This window comes from Mobula birostris, chromosome X (genome assembly GCF_030028105.1).
Source record: "Mobula birostris isolate sMobBir1 chromosome X, sMobBir1.hap1, whole genome shotgun sequence".
Classification (NCBI taxonomy): Eukaryota; Metazoa; Chordata; class Chondrichthyes; order Myliobatiformes; family Myliobatidae; genus Mobula; species Mobula birostris.
Genome location: NC_092402.1, coordinates 26,887,970 through 26,908,678, shown reverse-complemented (window position 1 = coordinate 26,908,678; position 20,709 = coordinate 26,887,970). Strand labels below are relative to the sequence as shown.

General features: G+C 41.8%; 1 protein-coding gene across 6 annotated transcripts in view; it reads left to right on the top strand.

The window, feature by feature from the left end:
• Positions 1-18,961, top strand: part of spop (speckle type BTB/POZ protein) — a 129,828-nt gene extending 110,867 nt beyond the window's left edge. For all 6 annotated transcript variants that reach the window (XM_072249075.1, XM_072249079.1, XM_072249077.1 and 3 more), the window contains 2 exons: positions 7,236-7,378; positions 16,584-18,961. In XM_072249075.1, the coding sequence (XP_072105176.1) occupies positions 7,236-7,378; positions 16,584-16,728 (288 nt within the window). In that variant the 3' untranslated portion in view covers positions 16,729-18,961. The remainder of the gene's footprint in view (positions 1-7,235; positions 7,379-16,583) is intronic.
• The last annotated feature ends 1,748 nt before the right edge of the window (positions 18,962-20,709 follow it).

Sequence of the window (20,709 nt, the reverse complement as noted above, 5' to 3'; positions counted from 1 at the left end):
AGGTCATCGAGCTGCAGCTCCAGTTCCGTAACGCAGTCCCTTAGGAGCTGCATCTCGATGCACTTGGCGCAGTTGTAGACGTCCGGGAGGCTTGTAGACTCCAGGGCCTCCCACATCCGACACCGAGAACAGCAAACTGCCCTCACACTCATACTGCCCCTCTCCTCAAATAACAACAGAAAATGAATGCCAAACCTCCCTCGCCTCGCCTGTTTCCACCTAAGCCAGTTGAACCGAAGCCCTTAAGTCTTCACTCTGCTCCCGGCTCACTCCGCAGCCCGCTCTATGAGGCTCTGTTCCTTTTAAATCTGCCGCGCTGCACTGCCCGACGTCACACGCCTGCGCAGTCCCGCCTCTCAGAACGCCGTTGGAGAAAAAAAAAATAACGAAAATTTCAAAAATGTCTTTCTCGGCACTCCCACTCAGACTCCTTCTTTGAATCAAACCCGAAGCAGGATGTCTGCCCTTTTAAATCTGCCGCGCTGCGCTGCCCGACGTCACACGCCTGCGCAGTCCCGCCTCTCAGAACGCCGTTGGAGAAAAAAAAAATAACGAAAATTTCAAAAATGTCTTTCTCGGCACTCCCACTCAGACTCAGCAGCTGCACCCATGACTGAGCAGCCCTATTCAGGACCTCCTCTGCTCATTCCACATGAAGGAGGGCTAGAAAAGGTGCCCTAAAAGGTGCCTCCTCACTCCTGACTGGATTACCACATCCAGTGGGATCACCAAACCATGGTCTGAAGGATATGAATTTTGGAGCCTGGGATGTGCAGACACTTATCGACAGCGAAACTAGCGATCATTTAAAAAGATGTACTGCCATCACCTCGAGCTGAGAAGCTACCAAATTAACTTTGCTGTCCTCTGAAACACAATTGGCCAAGGAAGGGCAAGTGGAGGAGGAGAAGGATGGATAGAACCTTTTTCTGAAAGGGGAAATCAGCAGATGGACCCAGAATCCACAGAGTTGGATTCGCCATAAAGAACAGCATCATCAGTCACCTCTCTGAATTACCAGTTGGCATCGAATGCCTCATGACCATGTGCCTTAAGTTCACAAGAACCAACTGGCTACAGCTGTGAATGCCTACGTTCCAACCCTAAACTCACCAGACCTTCTACGCTGACCTAGACCGCATACTATCAGATACTCCCAAGGAAGATGAGATAAGGGACAACGATTTCTGGAAAGGCACAATTGGGAAGGAAGGTGTTGGCAATAGCAACCCCAATGGACTGCCCTTACTCTCCAAGTTTGTTGGACGTGACCTGGCCATCACTAACACCCTGTTTTGCCAGAGAAATAAGGTGAGCGTCATGTTTTTTGACTTCTCCAGTGCATTCAACACCATCCGCCCTGCTCTGCTGGGGGAGGAGCTGACAGCGATGCAGGTGGATGCTTTCCTGGTGTCATGGATTCTTGCTTACCTGACTGGCAGACCACCGTATGTGTGCTTGCAACACTGTGTGTCCAACAGAGTGATCAGCAGCACTAGGGCTCCACAGGGGACTGTCTTGTCTCCCTTTCTCTTCACCATTTACACCTCGGACTTCAACTACTGCACAGAGTCTTGTCATCTTCAGAAATTTTCGGATGACTCTGCCATAGTTGGATGCATCAGCAAAGGAGATGAGGCTGGGTACAGGGCTACGGTAGGAAACTTTGTCACATGGTGTGAGCAGAATTATCTGCAGCTTAATGTGAAAAAGACTAAGGAGCTGGTGGTAGACCTGAGGAGAGCTAAGGTACTGGTGACCCCTGTTTCCATCCAGGGGGTCAGTGTGGACATGGTGGAGGATTACAAATACCTGGGGGTACGAATTGACAATAAACTGGACTGGTCAAAGAACACTGAGGCTGTCTACAAGAAGGATTAGAGCCGTCTCTATTTCCTGAGGAGACTGAGGTCCTTTAACATCTGCCGGACGACGCTGAGGATGTTCTACGAGTCTGTGGTGGCCAGTGCTATCATGTTTGCTGTTGTGTGCTGGGGCAGCAGGCTGAGGGTAGCAGACACCAACAGAATCAACGAACTCATTCATAAGGTCAGTGATGTTGTGGGGATGGAACTGGACTCTCTGACGGTGGTGTCTGAAAAGAGGATGCTGTCCAAGTTGCATGCCATCTTGGACAATGTCTCCCATCCACTACATAATGTACTAGGTGGGCACAGGAGTACATTCAGCCAGAGACTCATTCCACCGAGATGCAACACAGAGCGTCATAGGAAGTCATTCCTGCCTGTGGCCATCAAACTTTACAACTCCTCCCTTGGAGGGTCAGACACCCTGAGCCAATAGGCTGTTCCTGGACTTATTTTCTGGCAAAATTTACATATTACTATTTAACTATTTATGGTTTTATTACTACTTAATCATTTATGGTGCAACTGTAACGAAAACCAATTTCTCCCGGGATCAATAAAGTATGACTATGAAAACCTTGTGGATGCATCACCGTTCAAAGACTTGGCATCTTATAAGATTGTCATTGTTCGGAGAAGGGATTGCAGAAATAGAAAGAATACTAGAGCCATGATCAGTGCTGATATTGGCTGGACAGACCATCAGCTTATTCATTCACAAATGACCATCAAAATCACGTGGAAGGGTAGAGTGCAAAAGGAACTGAGCCATTCTAGATTCAGCATCAAGATCCTAAAAGACACAGCGAAGGTACAACACCTCCAGGCTGCCTTTCTGAAAGACTCCCAAAGCAGTATGCAGAGGACACTGAAGCACACTGGACCACACTGAAGACCACCATCCTTGATCATCATCCTTGACCACCATTCTTCATCATCAGTGGATACAGGACCAGGAAAAACAAAGATTGGTTTGATGAAAATGACAAGAAGAGCTAATCAACAACAGAAGTAAAGCTTTCTGTACCTGGCAGAAGGACATTAACTGCAGAGCAAAAAGAGAAGCCGACCCCAAAGCTAAGGCTATAGTCCAGCATAGAGTAATGGAAATAAAGAATTGGTGGTGGACTGAGAGGGCTCTAGAGATACAGCAGCTTGCTGACTCTGGTGATATCAGGGGTTTCTTTATTGCCACCAAGGCATTGTATTGCCCAAACCTTGGTGGCCTAAACCTCTTTCGCTCCAGAGATAGACAAAGGCTTCTAAAGGACAATGATGCCATCAATTACCAATGGAAGGAATACTTGCAGGAGCTAGTTAATTGTAACACCATTGATAACATTGAAGTCATCAATCAGCTCCGACAACGACCCATGAAGGAGGACATGAGTAAGCCTCATAGTATCAAAGAGGGGCAGACAACTTGCAAGAAATTGAGGGACAGTGAGGCCACTGGGCCTGATGGAATTGTAGCAGAAATCCTCAAGGAAGATGGCTCAGAATTTTTAAATCATATTCATGACCTGCTTGTCAAGATCTGGGACCAGGAGAAGATTCCAGCTGAATTCAGGGATGTCTTGATTGTCATACTCCTCAGATTGCAGAGACAATAGAGTTTCAGTGTGGTTTCCATCCTGCATCAGTTTCAGTGTGGTTTCTATCCAGTCAGAGGAACATATGACATGATTTTTTTTACAGCACGTCAATTGCAGGAGAAAGCCCAGGAACAAAATCTCCCACTTCATAGACCTTAGAAAAGCATTTGACTCTGTAAATCATCCTGCCCTTTGGCAGGTACTGTCTCAAATTGGGTGCCTGGAGAAATACCTCAAGATCCTGCAGCTCTTACATAATATGAGTGCACCAGTCATCAGTAACAAGGGCTCTATGCCCTCGTGTTACTACGAAGAGACATAACTTCTGTCCAAAGTAGATCTAATTAAAATGTAGATCTTTTTGTTGACCATAACTCATGAAGTAATGCAAGTCACTTCAGTATTACCATTTAAAGGAATCCAAGGTCATATGAAAGTCTCTGGAATTTTAAAAAGATATTACATTTATGCTCTGTAATTTTAATTTAGATTTGTTGTATGGAGTAATCACCACAGATCCTAACACAGCTTAATTATGACCGCAAGATAAATTTGGATATTGTGGTTACATTACAGAAGAAACTGAAGTGTACGTTGCCCTCTTCTGGTCTTCACACTTAAGTGTTAATACAGTGGATTCTGGTTAATTAGGACACATCGGGACCAGTATATTTTGGCCCAATTAAGCATCTGCTTCAATTAGCCGGTTTCGTGCTACCAATGCTACTACAGAGCTATTAATTCCTAGTAGTTATTTATAGTCATAGTCATAGTCATACTTTATTGATCCTGGGGGAAATTGGTTTTCGTTACAGTTGCACCATAGATAATAAATAGTTAAATAGTAATATGTAAATTATGCCAGTAAATTATGAAATAAGTCCAGGACCAGCCTATTGGCTGAGGGTATCTGACCCTCCAAGGGAGGAGTTGTAAAGTTTGATGGCCACAGGCAGGAATGACTTCCTATGATGCTCTGTGTTGCATCTCGGTGGAATGATTCTCTGGCTGAATGTACTCCTGTGCCCACTCAGTACATTATGTAGTGGATGGGAGACATTGTCCAAGATGGCATGCAACTTGGACAGCATCCTCTTTTCAGACACCACCGTCAGAGAGTCCAGTTCCACCCCGACAACATCACTGGCCTTACAAATGAGTTTGTTGATTCTGTTGGTGTCTGCTACCCTCAGCCTGCTGCCCCAGCACACAACAGCAAACATGATCGCATTGGCCACCACAGACTCGTAGAACATCCTCAGTATCATCTGACAGATGTTAAAGGACCTCAGTCTCCTCAGGAAATAGAGAGGGCTCTGACCCTTCTTGTAGACAGCCTCAGTGTTCTTTGACCAGAATTCTTATTGGCTGAAGAATTCACTCAGTGTTTGTTGCTGTGTGTGGGTTGTCCAGCGAGCAGTAGTACCTCTGCAGAAGAGGCTTATGTCCATTCTGGGATAGCTCACTCACTTTTGGTCCCCACTGGACTCTCAGCTCCACCTCTGGCTCAAAAGTAGGAGTAAACCTGGTGAGGGTAGCCAGTGGGTCTCATACCCTGGTGAAATAGTGACTTGCCTGTTCTAGCATGTCAGGTCAGCTCCAAAGGACTGGGTGGATTAGACTCAACGGCCAAGAAAGAGGTTCTGCAACATTTCGTGGAGAGCAAAGGGCATGTGACAAGGAAAACCCCAGTTTGTGATGACTGCTTGAACCCCTGGACCGGGACTTCCAAGTTTGAGATGGTGAGACTGTCCCAGTGCAACGGCTTTTCCACTTTTAAAAACTCTCCCGCACAGATATCACTGTTATCGTCGGATACTGCTGTGTTCATTTGATTCGCTGTAAATGAACAAAGTCAGGCAGACACCTAGTGCAAATCATGGACTGTCTTCATACAATGCTTACGATGATTGCACCCTCCAAATTTTCATTTTCATTATAATGTTCAAGATTGCCAATACCTTCAAATTCTCCTCTACGATTAATACTGAGAGTTTTGGGGGTTATTGAAATTGACCTAGATTGTTGTTACTGAACTTGTGTGGCCTTGGGTCTTTTGTCCTACAAATAGTTTCAGCAATGGAATGCGTTTTGTGAACAGAGACCTGGTATTCATAAACAATCCAACTTTGTTAATCTTGGAAGCCATAGTAGAACTGGTTTGTCACTATCAACCCAATGATATTCTGTAGTAAGGATCATTGAAAGATGTCAGCATAAACACAACCCTCTGGAAATAGCTTGTCAACAAACCAACAAAAACATTGCTTGGCTCAAACTTGTTAGAGAATATACATGTCCATTAATTCATGACAATCTGCATTAAATTGTATTTTATAAGTGACGTGTGTGTATATTGGAGTGATTAGCTGATATGAAGTTTAATTTAGTTTTTCTACCATTATGAGTGCTTCATAATTAGACTTTGTAGGAAATGATGATTTCATATGTTTACTTTTGGTTCTCTGTTACCATTGTAGAGGCTATTGCTAGCCACTTTTCAATTGGATTCAATCAAAGTATTTATATAACCATATAACAATTACAGCATGGAAACAAGCCATCTCGGCCCTTCTAGTCTGTGCCGAACTCTTACTCTCACCTAGTCCCACCGACCTGCACTCAGCCCATAACCCTCCATTCCTTTCCTGTCCATATAGCTATCCAATTTTACTTTAAATGACAACATCGAACCTGCCTCAACCACTTCTGCTGGAAGCTTGTTCCACACAGCTACCACTGTCTGAGTAAAGAAGTTCCCCCTCATGTTACCCCTAAACTTTTGCCCCCTAACTCTCAACTCATGTCCTCTTGTTTGAATCTCCCCTACTCTCAGTGGAAAAAGTCTATCCATGTCAACTCTATCTATCCCCCTCATAATTTTAAACACCTCTATCAAGTCCCCCCTCAACCTTCTATGCTCCAAAGAATAAAGACCCAACTTGTTCAACCTTTCTCTGTAACTTACGTGATGAAACCCAGGTAACATTCTAGTAAATCTTCTGTGTACTCTCTCTATTTTATTGACATCTTTCCTATAATTCGGTGACCAGAACAAATTAGAAGTTGCTTTATGTTCTAACATTAGGTCCCAGGGTGTGGATGTCAGTTTTAATGCATTAAGATTGCAGGATGGGTAGTTTTTTTAAATATGTGGGTACATTTCCGCTTATAACCCAATATATGAACGGGGATGCAATGTTAGAATTCTTTACAGCTATAGCCATGTGATTATGTAGTTTGGTCATAATATTACAGTAAATGTGATAGCATTTAGAGAAAAGTGTAAAGGAGTTTTACAAACGTGCTTCCAGCTTTAGAATACTTTCGCCAAGAGGGAAAATTGAATAGGTTGGGGATGTTTTCTTTGGTTGAAAGGAGACTTAATTCATCAGTTAAATTTAAGGGGGTCAAATGGAGTAAGTAGGAAGGACATGTTTCCATTTTCTACATTTAAGAACATGCTTGGATGTGTACCTGAAGAGCCATGACATGCAGAGGTTAGGTACTGGAAAATCAGATTCAGTTGAGTAGCTCTTTCCAAGCCAATACACAAACATCAGCTGAATGGACTCCTGTGTCAAAATTTGGTGTGATTCTATTCAAAATGTAGTTTATGTGAGTTAAAAATGGGCATCAGTTTCCTTCCCACAAATACAATTGCACTTTTAAAAAGGCAGTATGGTTTTTATTAGTTTCAGTGAAGATAGCTGAGCCTTAATTATGTATTATTTATCCATTTGTTTCTAAATAATCCAAACTTCTGTTTCAGTATGCTCTGGAGCGCTTGAAGGTAATGTGTGAAGATGCTCTTTGCAGCAATTTGTCTGTGGAAAATGCAGCTGAAATTTTAATCCTGGCAGATCTACACAGTGCTGATCAACTCAAAACTCAAGCAGTGGACTTCATAAACTAGTAAGTATTGTAGTTCAATGCCATGTCAAAGCTGTAATAATATTGTGTGTGTGTGTGTTGGTTACCAGTGAATATGTACTTTGTCCTTGCAACTCTACAATTTTAGCCTGCAATTTGGGTTTAAATGGAATTGATCATTAGAGGCAAATTGTACTAAGCTGCCCATGATTTGAAAGTCTTCCTATGATCATCATGAAATCTAGTATTTCAGCTTGGAATACTGTTCTGAAATCAAGCTCAAGATATTGAGAGAGCTTTATCCTACACAAGAATACTTAATATTGATGCTGAATCTCCAAGATAGAAGTGCTTTGTTGTCTGTTGACACCGTTTTATCTATATGATCTCAAAGTGCCTATAAAACGTATATTAGCTCTCACTGTTATCACAATTAACTTTGTATGTTTTCCTGTTTTTGATAATTTTCTGGTTTATTGGAATTTTTTCTTTTTGGGCTCATAGTTGTGTTTTTTTAGGATTTGAGTATTTCAGTTATTTCAGCACCAGGTACATAAAGTAGGTGACACCCAGTCTCGTGTCTGTCAGAGTGACTTTTAAATGTGTAAATGCAGCATAGAAGGCTGTAGTATCCAGAATGTATTGATATATTTTTGGATTGGCATGAAGGGTGAAAATGTTTAATGCTAATATAGTCTAGAGAGGATAGCTAATGTTGTTCCATTGTTTAAGAAGGGATCCAAGAATAAGCCGGGAAATTATAGGCTGGTGAGCCTGGCGTCAGTAATGGGTAAATTATTGGAAAATATTCTAAAGGCCAGGATAAATAAGTATTTGGAACACGCACAACACGCTGCAGGAACTCAGCAGGTCGGGCAGCATCCGTGGAAATGAACAGTCAACGTTTCGGGCTGGAACCCTTCGTCAGGACTGTAGAGAGAGGGGTCAGAGGCCCTATAAAGAAGGTGGGGGGAGGGTGGGAAGGAGAAGGCTGGTAGGTTCCAGGTGAAGAACCAGTAAGGGGAAAGATAAAGGGGTGGGGGAGGGGAAGCAGGGAGGGGATAGGCTGGAAAGGTGAAGAAGGAATAGGGGAAAACACAATGGGTAGTAGAAGGAGGCGGAACCATGAGGGAGGTGGTAGGCAGCTGGGGGAGAGGGCAGAGTAAAACTGGGATGGGGGAAGGGAGGGGGAGGGAATTACCGGAAGTTGGAGAATTCTGTGTTCATACCAAGGGGCTGGAGACTACCTAGATGGTATATGAGGTGTTGCTCCTCCAAGCTGAGCTTAGCCTCATCATGGCAGTAGAGGAGGCCATGTATGGACATATCTGAATGGGAAGCAGCGTTGAAGTAGGTGACAACTGGGAGATCCTATCTGTTGTGGCAAACGGAGTGGAGGTGCTCGATGAAGTGGTCCCCCAATCTACGTCGGGTTTCACTGATGTAGAGGAGGCCGCACCGGGAGCACCAGGTGCAACAGATGACTCCAACAGACTCTCAAATGAAGTGTTGCCTCACCTGGAAAGACTGTTTGGGGCCATGAATGGTGGCAAGAGAGGAGGTGTAGGGACAGGTGTAGCACTTAACGCTTACAGGGCTAAGTGCTGGGTGGGAAATCCATGGGGAGGGACATGTGGACCAGGGAGTCGCGGAGGGAATGATCCCTGTGGAAAGTGCCCTTATCAACTCTGGAGACCCTCCATCCTCAGCCACAAAACTCCTAATTCCCACACCCCGCACTGCTGGGTTTTACCTCCTCCCCAAAATCCCCAAACCTGACTGTCCCAGTAGACCCATAGTTTCTGCTTGCTTCTGCCCCACTGAACTTGTATCTGCCTACCTGGACTCCATTTTGTCACCCATAGTTCAGTCCCTCCCCACCTACATCCAGGTTACATCCCATGCCCTCCACCTCTTCAATAACTTCCAGTTCCCTGGTCCCGACCGCTTCAGTTTCACTATGGATGTCCAATCCTTATACACTTCCATTCCCCACCAAGAAGACCTCATAGCCCTCCGCTATTTCTGGACAATAGACCTCACCAGTTCCCCACTACCACCACCTTCCTCCGGTTGGTAGAACTGGTACTCACACTTAATAACTTCTCTTTTTGCTCTTCCCACTTCCCTCAGACTAAAGGTGTAGCTATGGGCACTCGCATGGGCCTCTTCGTTGGTTATGTGGAACAGTCTGTGCTCCAAACCTACACTGGTACTGCTCCCCAACTTTTCCTTCGCTATATTGACGACTACATTGGTGCTGCTTCCTGCACCCACGCTGAGCTTGTCAAATTCATCGACTTTACTTCAAACTTCCACCCAGCCCTCAAATTCACTTGGTCCATCTCAGACACTTCTCTCCCCTTTCTCGATCTCTCGGTCTCCATCTCTGGAGCTAGACTGTCCACTAACATCTTCTGTAAGCCCACTGACTCTCATAACTACTTCGACTATACCTCTTCCCACCCTGCCACATGCAAAAATGCCATTCCCTATTCCCAGTTCCTCCGTCCCTGCCGCATCTGCTCCCAGGATGAGGCTTTCCATTCCAGGACATCTCAAATGTCCTCTTTCTTTAAGGATCATGGTTTCCCTTCTGCTGTCATCAATGATGCCCTCACCCGCATCTCCTCCATTTCCCACACTTCAGCCCTCACCCCATCCTCCCGTCACCACAACAGGGACAGAGTTCCCCTTGTTCTCACCTACCACTCCACCAGCCTCCGGATCCAGCACATGATCCTCCACCTTCAACAGGACCCCACCACTAAGCACATCTTTCCCTCTCCATAAGTATTTGGATAGACGGGGCCTGATTAGAGATGGTCAGCATGGCTTTTGTACATGGTAGGTCATGTCTAACCAATCTTAGAGTTTTTTGATAAAGTTACCAGCAACGTTGATGAAGGAAAGGTACTGAATGTTGTCTACATGGACTTTAGCAAGGCTTTGATAAAGCCCTGCATGGAGTCTGATCAAGATGGTTCAGTCACTTTCTCACATTCAGTATGAGGTAGTAAATTGAATTTGACATCTTGCTTTGTGGGAGGAGTCAGAGTGGTTGCCTTTCTGGCTGGAGAGCTATGGTCTGGGTACAGGTAAATGGGACTGCAGCAAACCAAGATGGCACAGACTAAATGAGCTGAAGGGCTTGTTTCGGTGCTGTAGTAATCTATGACTCCCATTACTTGACATTAGGCCATGTAATGAGATATTTGGACAAGATGATGAGAGACTTTGTAAAGGAGAAAATTATATGGCAGGGGCCTAGGGCATTAAACGACCCAGAAACTAATTATAGAGTGCTTAAATCTGGGATGCTGATGGAACCAGATTTAGAGGAATGCTGAAGCTTTGGAAGATTTTACAGCAAGTGTAAATTGAAGAGAAAGCCAAGCATGAAACCAGTAAGGAATCATAATCTTTAAAGTTGAAGTAACATTTAAAAACCATGAAGATGAGTGTTTAATATTAAGGTGCACAGTGTGGTTTTAGGCTTCAACTGTGCATGACCCATTCTAGATGAATAGAATCAAATTCAAAATAATGGAACATTTGAATTATTTGGCAGTATATAACTCAAGGCAGAGCAAGGTGGGGTAGTTGTATGTGGATGGTCTTGGGAATGCTGTGGATATGTGTACGGAAGCCCATCTTGATATTAAGAATGGCACCAATGTTACTTCTAATAATTGCTGGAGATGGAATGGAATTGTTGTCCAAGAAATGGAATTTTTGGAAGGGACGAAAGATGATAGCTCTCACCCTTGCAATATTTTGTTCCAAGAAACTTTGGCTTCACCAGGGCTGAATGCTGAACAAGAACTCTGATCATTTAGAGATCACGGAGCTGTTGAGTGGTGGTAATGAGTTAGAACTGCCTACAGCCAGTGTTCATGTGAAAACTGACGCTGCCTATTTGGGTGATGTTGCCATGTACCAACAACATTGATGACAAATAAGGGGAAGAAAATAGTAGTTTCTTGCTTTACTTTTGGGTACAGCATAACAGGGATTGGTTAGCCAATTATTCCTTTAGATGAAGAATTTTAAGAGTGGTAGTTATTTTGTTGGCCATCAAATACTGAGAGCTCTGATTAGGTAAGTGGAAAGACTAAGTGGTTTGGATCCAAAATGTCCACTATTCATTTCCCTTCATAGATGCTGTCTGACCAGCTGAGCTCCTTCAGCATTTTATGTTGCTGTGATTGGATAAAACTGAGTTTATTTAGTGTTAGGAATTCTAACAATCCTATAGCATTTTTCTATACTCCCAAATATTTATAACAATATTCAAAAATTCATTTGTTGGAAGGGATGACTGTTAGTCCCTGAAATATATGCACTCATTTTTGTTTTTAACAGCTTTACTTTTGTTTATAATTGGCGTTTTAAATTTTGTATTCATTTAAAATGGACTTTTTACTATTGTGCGTCTTAAAATAGTTGTCAATGCTACTGCTACAACACAATCAGCAATATGCTTATTTAGTAAAAATCTCATATAATGCCATTTGCAAGTACTTAAAAATGATCTGAGCAGCAAACTCCATGACTTTCATTGATAAATGTGTGCAGGCATTCTCCAGACTACGTAAGGGTCCTGTTCTTGAGAACTGTCTGTAAGCTGATTTCTTTGTAAGTTGGAAACACCCATTTGCTGTAGTTGCCCATTTTGGTTTGCTCTACATACATAGAACCTAGAATAGCACAGCACAGACCAGGTCCTTTGGCTAACCAAGCATGAAAATTAAGGTCCTTTGTGCTGACCTTTTAAACTACTCTTAAGATCAATCTCAAACAAGAGAATATCTGCAGGTGCTGGAAATCCAAGTAACAGACACAAATTGATGGAGGAACTCAGCAGGCCAGGCAGCATCTATGGAAAAGAATACACAGTCAACTTTTCGGGTCAGGACCCTTCATCGGTCCTAAAAGGTCTTGGCCCAAAGCATCAATTGTACTCTTTTCCATACATGCTGCCTGGCCTACTGAGTTCTCCAGCATTTTGTGTATGTCGCTAAAGTCAATCTCCTTACAGTCCTCCATTCTACTTTCAATCATGTGCCTATCTAAATTGAAAGTTAAGGTCTGTCCTGAGCCTTGTGGCCCATCAGGCCAGTGCTTATGCTGGTTTCTGTGGCGTGAAGCGACTGAGAGTACGAGACATCCTTCCCCCCCACCCCCCCGCCTCCAGATAGGACGCCAGTGTATCGCAAGGTTAACTCCCAGCATTTGCCGGTACCCATTTTCAGCTGGGTGGTGGACTGGAACAGTGTGTGGTTAAGTGCCTCGCTCAAAGACACAACATGCTGCCTTGTCCGAGACTCAAACCCATGACCTTCAGATCATGAGCCCAACACCCAGTTGGCCACGCGCCACACATGTGCCTATCTGAGTCTTTCTTAAATGTCCCTAATATATCTGCTTTTACCACTGCCCCTGGCAGTGCATTACACTCCGCTATCACGTTTTCTTAAAATACCTCTGACACCCCCCCCCCCACCCCCCAGACTTTATAGTTTCCTCCAATCACCTTTGGAAAGAGATCCAAGCATGAAATACAAATGCAAACAAAGCACACAAAATAGGACCTAAATTCAGATTTAATGTAATAACCTGAGGGATTGAATGGAAGTAGGAAGTAAATATTCTAAGATTTTGAATGCATTTATCTTTTTAATCCTTGCCACTAACCTGCCCAGGGTAGACTTCTTAGGTGTGTTCTGTTCTTTTTCTTGTCTCTTTCTTTGCACTATATGAGGAACCCTCCATCAGGCCCTCAGAAGAATCAGTGCTGATTCAAGAAATTGAGAAATGAATGTTCTTGTAGCTAAAATTTAGGGATGTTTTACTTGTAACATCTTTTTGTTAAATTGTTTATGGAGAGGTTCTGAAAGATTATATTTTGTAAAATATAGCATTTAGTTCAGCATATTTTAAAATCAGTATTTGTTTGTATTGCTACCCAATGGACTAATGGCAGATGTAATCTGGTTAAACATTAAACTATACCAGCAGTTTCTTACCTGCTGTATTCGGATTTAAATCAGAATGCCGTTCCAGACTCCACTTCTATTCACTGGGAAGGGAATAAAATAGACAACGTTCTGACTCTAATCATATCCAGTTATACCTTCTACAAATGTGTGAATGACTAAAATTATTGGCTCTCATATAATACTTTCATGAGTGAATCTAGTGATGCTTATGCAAAAGATCTTATGAAGAAAGTGATCCAGGCTACATGTTCAAGGCTGCTAGTCCCTATAGCTCCTATGAAAGGGAAGTAGGATGGATATCATTTAGCTTTCTGTTGTAGTCTTCCTCCCCAAACAGCCAGTTTGTACTTAAACTTAAAAATTACAACATGTCAAAAGATAAAATAGTCTGCCTACTGAACACAATATCCCACACAGGACTCTGCCCGAGGCTGACCAGACTGAATGCACAATGTAAAACTTTATTTGAATTTTAAATAGAAAGACAGTCAGGAGCTCACTGTCAGTTGATTTTGTTAAATAATCACTAGGATTTGTATGGAAGTGTATACTAGATTTGTGAAGCATTGAAGTGATTACTGTTCATTTATTTTTTTTCTGAGAATGTTGTGTAAATAAAATGCATTTATATTTTCAGATGCTATTGTACAGTCTTATTTCATGTGTTAATATCCAAAAGCGCATCTATTTATCCATGTCTCCTGTGCTGGGAGTGGAGCCGCTTTTGTGTCCATCGGCAGTTCCTATGGTCTTGATTTCTGAGAAATCCTCCATATTCATTTAGTTTGTGGTTGAAATGTGTTATAAGAAGACTTTTCCAATAGGTAGTGAGTAACAATTTAGAACTGAAGATTTGGCAATGCTTTTGCTGATTTTGTGTGTTGCTCTACAGTAGGGGTTCCTGACCTTTTTTATGCCATGGAACCTTGCCATTTAGTTCTGAGATGCAACGGGACTTGGGAGTCCTCGTACAGGATACCCTTAAGGTTAACCTCCAGGTTGAGTCAGTAGTGAAGAAGGCGAATGCAATGTTGGCATTCATTTCTAGAGGAATAGAGTATAGGAGCAGGGATGTGATGTTGAGGCTCTATAAGGCGCTGGTGAGACCTCACTTGAAGTACTGTGGGCAGTTTTGGTCTCCTTATTTAAGAAAGGATGTGCTGATGTTGAAGAGGATGCAGAGAAGATTCACTAGAATGATTCTGGGAATGAGAGGGTTAACAGATGAGGAACGTTTGTCTGCTCTTGGACTGTATTCCTTGGAGTTTAGAAGAATGGGGGGAGACCTCACAGAAACATTTTGAATGTTGAAAGGCATGGACAGAGTGGATGTGGCAAAGTTGTTTCCCATGATGGGGGAGTCTAGTACGAGAGGGCATGACTTAAGGATTGAAGGGCACCCATTCAGAACAGAAATGTGAAGAAATTTTTTTAGTCAGAGGGTGGTGAATCTATGGAATTTGTTGCCATGTGCGGCAGTGGAGGCCAAGTCATTGGGTGTATTTAAGGCAGAGATTGATAGGTATCTGAGTAGCCAGGGCATCAAAGGTTATGGTGAGAAGGCGAAGGAGTGGGACTAAATGGGAGAATGGATCAGCTCATGATAAAAATGGCGGCGCAGACTCGATGGGCTGAATGGCTGACTTCTGCTCCTTTGTCTTATGGTCTTATTAACCAAGGGGTTCATGGACCCCAGGTTGGGTGCCCCTGCTCTACAGGTTAGCTGAGCAGAATATGTGCAGGTGATATCCTTTCTGCCTGAATCCCCTCCACACACTAACTTCATTTCTCTGGTATTTTTAAAAGTGGTAAAGTTTCCCTTATTAAATACTTAGTGGTAATAGAAATTAGAACGTGGAAATTCACAGCACATTATAGGGCCTTCGACCCACAATGTTGTGCCAACCATGTAACCTACTTAAGAGACTGCCTAGAATTTCCCTAGCACATAGCCCTCTATTTATCTAAGCTCCAGGTACCTACCTAAGAGGCTCTTAAAAGATTATATTACCTCACAGCTCTTGAACTCAATCCCATGGCTGATGAATGCAACACACCATACGCCTTCTTAATAACACTGTCAACTTGCGCAGCAGCTTTGAGTGTCCTATCGGTACGGACCCCAAGATCTCTCAGATCCTCCACACTGCCAATAGTCTTACTGTTAATATTATATTGTGTCTTCAAATTGGACCTACCAAAATGAACCACTTCACACTTCCCTGCGTTAAAGTCCATCTGCCACTTCTCAGCCCAGTTCTGTAACCTCTGACAACCCTCCAGACTATCCACAACATCCCCAACCTTTGTGTCATCAGCAAACTTACTAACCCACCCTTCATCTTCATCCAGGTCATTTATAAAAATCATAAAGAGGAGGGGTCCCAGATAAGATCCCTGTGGAACACCACTGGCTGTTGGATAATTAGCAAGCATCATTTTTTTTAAAGTATGCATATACTACTAAAATATCATCACTGTTACTACTGGTCTCATGAGGTCAGAGACTTGTATATCTGAAAAGGTGGGAAGGAAAGGAAAAAAAATCTATGAAATGAGATTGAACTGCCAAATAACATCCCATGTAAAAGAACAACTATGGATATTATCTCCCACAATGTTCCAAGTATCCTACATTCCAGTTTGACTCCCTCCAGGATCCCTCTGAAGCAATGAGTTGAATGAACAGTTAAGCTATTGGTTTTGCTTAAGGTTAGAATGCTTACTGGAAGAACTGCATGTTCAACCAATAGTGTGATGAACTTTGAATATTCACCAGAATGGCCAACTCAAATTTGATGACTTTGTCAGTCACTTTGCTTTATTGACCTCCAAATTTCCAATGGAATTTCACCATATTGGGATGTACTAGGATTCTCGTTTATAAGCCAGTCACCATTATGTGATCTCATAAGTTTGTGTGGGTGAGGATGGTTGCCACCCTCTGCGGGTATATATCTGTTTTACCTCTCAGTGTGAACGGTAATTGCATTTGACTAAACTATTGAGTGGTTCTGTTTTGAAAGTGATATTGTCTGATTCTATAGCACAACAGTACTTGTATAATAATTATTTTAAATAAATGTGTGTGTTTAGTAAGTTTTATATCCCTATGAGTAAGTTGGGGTTAAAATGAAAACTTACAAATTTGGAATAAAATAGTAGTTTAAAATTCAAAATGAATGTTTTGAGCTGTTATGAATGTGGAAATGTATGCAATTAATTTATTTCTTTCACTTTTATAGCCATGCATCTGACGTAATGGAGACATCTGGTTGGAAGTCAATGGTCTTGTCCCACCCTCATCTGGTGGCAGAAGCTTACCGTTCACTAGCATCAGCACAATGCCCTTTCCTTGGTCCTCCCCGCAAGCGGCTTAAGCAGTCCTAAAGTGAAAATGGAGTAAAACATTTTAACAGCACTGACCTGATCACAATGTTGCACAATGCAATGTATAAAGTTTTCTGACGTGCTTCCTGCCGTGGGAAAGATCGTGCTTGGTGTACTAATGACCTTTCTGCACTAAGTACTTTGGGGAGGAAAAACTAAAACACAAAACTATTGCTGCATTGTCTTGAGAACCCTAGACTTGGCTGAATGGATTCCTGCTGTTTTGTTTAGTTTTGTTTTATATACACAGTTAACAGATTTTTAGATGTTGGCCCAAAAGCAGTATGGGTAGGAGATGGATTGGGAGGGAAGAGAAAAGGGTAGACATTTAACTTGCACTACTTTATCTACTTCAGTTCTTGAACTTGAAGCCAGCTTCTGTCAGCACACGAAAATGAATGGGCCATTTAGAGTCAAAAGGACAGCCTCAACATAGTGTTGAAGAACACTCAAACTGTGGATTGATGTTGCTGAGTTTTTGCCCTTTCAATGGGGGGAAAAAAAACTATCTTGCTGTCCTTAGTCACAACTGATACAGTGTGTACATTTGTGACAAATCAAAAGAGAACTGTTCAATTAGCACTTGCATTATTATTATAGTTTAAAAAGAAACATTTTTATGAGGAAATTAAAGCCACGTGTATTTGGAACAAGTTTTAAAAAAGTGGGAAGAAACCGTTCAGTTTAGAATTTACCCTTGTGCTCCCAACAATCTCAGCTAAACAGTGGTATTCAAATTTAAGAAAAGAGCTACAGCAGTGTTAAATGTGTTATCTGAAGGATACAGAGGTAACGTGTAGAATGTGTGGGGAAAATGCTTTACATTTTTCTCAGATGGCTTAGCAAATGAAATGAGTTAATGGACATGTTTTCTTGTTCAGTGGAAACAAAACAGTTTTATTGTAGATTATAGAAGTTAAGCTTTTGTCTCAACTGTTTGTTCTAGAAGGAAATGGTTAATTTTCAACAACCTCTCCCGAGGTTGCAATATCTCCTTTGGTTCACTGCTGTTCAGAAGTTGAGGAACGAAAACAAAATTTAATCTCCAGTCTTTCTTTGGAGGATATAAGTAAAATACTATTTTGCATTGAAATGCCTCTACAGAGAAAATCCTTTTCCCCAGAAATAATATTGTGAATGGCTTTGACAGTAAGTTCAACTTTTATTTAGTGAATAAATTTTGTGCAGGTATCATTTCTAAAGAGTTACCTAAAATAATTTGTTTTGAATCTGTTTTCCAAACTTATTTATTAGAGCCAACTGTGCTATTTTGATTTGGTTTGGTAGAGTTTGTAATGTTACGTTTTGAGAGCACCTCAAACTTATTTGAAAAAGCTGATCTTTTAAGGTAGTAATTGTCCTGTTATCAAGATTGCTGTACTAATTTTACAAATGTTTTTGAGTATTGTTTCAGCAAACAATCGTACATTCATTGGTTATGGAATTCAGGCATAGTTTCAGTGAAACTTGGCTAAGCTATGTTTTTTTTTAACCTGTTTTCCTTTCCTCTGCTTGAATATTGCTCAGTTTATTTTGTCCCTTTCAAAAAGAGTTTGAGCAGTTCTCTACCAGTCCTGCTCTTTGCCCCTTTTTTTTCCCTTCCCTATAGTAAGCAAATGGTTTATGCCTGGGTGGTGCGAAGTACAAAAACAAGTATGGAAATACAGATCGGACTGGAAACTTATGGTCAAGTTTGCATTGTGTTACTTTATTACTTTGTTTTAAAGTTCAGCTGTATTCTGTATACCACAGCTGATGACAGCATAGCTTGACATTCCTGAAACTATAAACTGTGTGGTCTGCTTTCATTGCTCATGTGAACATAAAAATAATGAAATGATAGGCTTGTGTATTAAAGAATGCCACCTGTGTATTTTGTCCTTCTATCTACCAGCTTATCCTACATTCCATCATATCACACTGGTACATTTCCATTACTACTTATTTGGAATTTTCCATCTCTTGATAGGGCTTTAATGTGCCATACAATGTGAACTAGAAATGTTGAGACTGTGGAGCTTACTGTACAATGATCTTGTGTACAAAATTTTATTCAGGAAAGTGCTGAACTAAATTGGTCTCATACTGTGAATTTTATGGGTACATTAAAAGTTATAACCTGAAGATACTTCCAGTAGGCACTTAAAGTCTAAAAGCAAGCAAGTCTTTACCTCCAAAATGTATAGCCTTGAAATATTTGGGTGAATTAATAAAGAAAGGATTTTGTTTAAAATTTTGTATTTATTAAGTTTAGAGTAAAAAATCTTTTATTCTTCAGATAGTTAAATATTTATAGCATTGAAACTGCCATTAGTTTTCAGTTGATTTTAAAACAACGTTTATGCAGAAAATAGAAAAATCAGAATCGGTTTTATTATCACTGACATATGTCGTGAAATGGGTTGTTTTGCAGCAGCAGTACATTGCAATACACAATGAAAATATAAATTTCAATAAGATACGCGCACACACAGTGAGGTAGTGTACCACTGTCCATTCAGAAATCTAAAGCTGTTCCTAAAATGGGTGCATCTTCATAGTCCTATACCAACACCTTAATGGTAGCAATGAGAAGGGGTATGTACTGGCTGATGGGGGTGCTTAATGATAAATGGTGCCTTTTGTAGGATTTACATTTTGAAGATATCCTCAATACTGGGGAGGCTAGTACCCATGATGGCACTGGCGTTTTCTGATTGTGTACAGTGGCTCCTCCATACCAGAAGATTAAACTTAGAAAACTGCTCAGAATAAAGGAAAATTGATTGAAGAAAACATGAGAAATGTAGGCTGAGTCAGTACTCACTTTCTACTTCATCAACACTTAGTTATTTGACGTCAGTAAAATTGGGCTCTCCCATATTATTGGTGTTCTGGTATTAGTCAGAATTAGAAGACTGCAGCACAGAAACAAGCTCTTTAGCCCATCTAGTCCATGCCGAACTATTAATCTGGCTAGTTCCATCGACCTACACCCAGATCGCAGCCCTCCTAAATGTTGAAATTGAATCCATATCCACTACTGCTGGCAGCTGGTTTCACACTCTCCCCACTCTCTGAGTGAAGAAATTTCCCCTTGCGTTCTTAATATTTCACCCTTGACCTCTAGTTGTTGTCTCACCCAACTTAGTGGAAAAAGCCTGCTTGTGTTTACCCTATCTATACCCCTCATAATTTTGTATGCCTTCATCGTATCTCCCCTCATTCTTCTATGGTCTAGGCTCTAGAACCTAGGGAATAAAGTCCTAACCTATTAAACCTTGTAAATGTGGTCCTCAGGTCCTGGCAACATCCTTGTAAATTTTCTCTGCACTCTTTCTAGCTTATTGACATCTTTCCTGCAGGTAGGTGACCACAACTACATACAATATGCCAAACAAAGCCTACCAGTGTCTTGTACAACTTCAACATAACATCCCAACTCCATAAATCAGGAAGTATTGAGTATAAAGGCCAATATACCAAAATCTATCTTTATGACCTTGTCTACCTATAACACAATTATGGATCTCTATTCCCAGATCCGTCTGTTCTGCCATGCTCCTCAGTGTCCTACCGTTCACTGTGTAAGACCAACGCTGGTTGATCCTCCCAAAGTACAACTCATCACACTTTTCTGCATGAAATACCATCTGCCATTTTTGGCCCCTTTTTCCAGCTGGTTCAGATCCTGCTACAAGTTTTAATAGTCTTCCTCACTGTCCATTACACTCCCAATCTTTGTATCGTCCTCAAAGTTGCTTAAATTCATTGTCCAGATTGTTGATGCACATTACAAACAATGGACCTAGCACCAATCCTTGTGGGGCTCAATTTGTCACAGGCCTCCAGTCAGAGAAGCGACCATCTACTACCAATCTCTGGCTTTTCCCGTGATGCCAATGTCTAGTTTAATTTACTACCTCATCTTGAGCGCTAAGTAACTGAACCTCCTTGACCAACCTCCCATGCAGGACCTTATCAAAGGCCTTGCTTTTGACA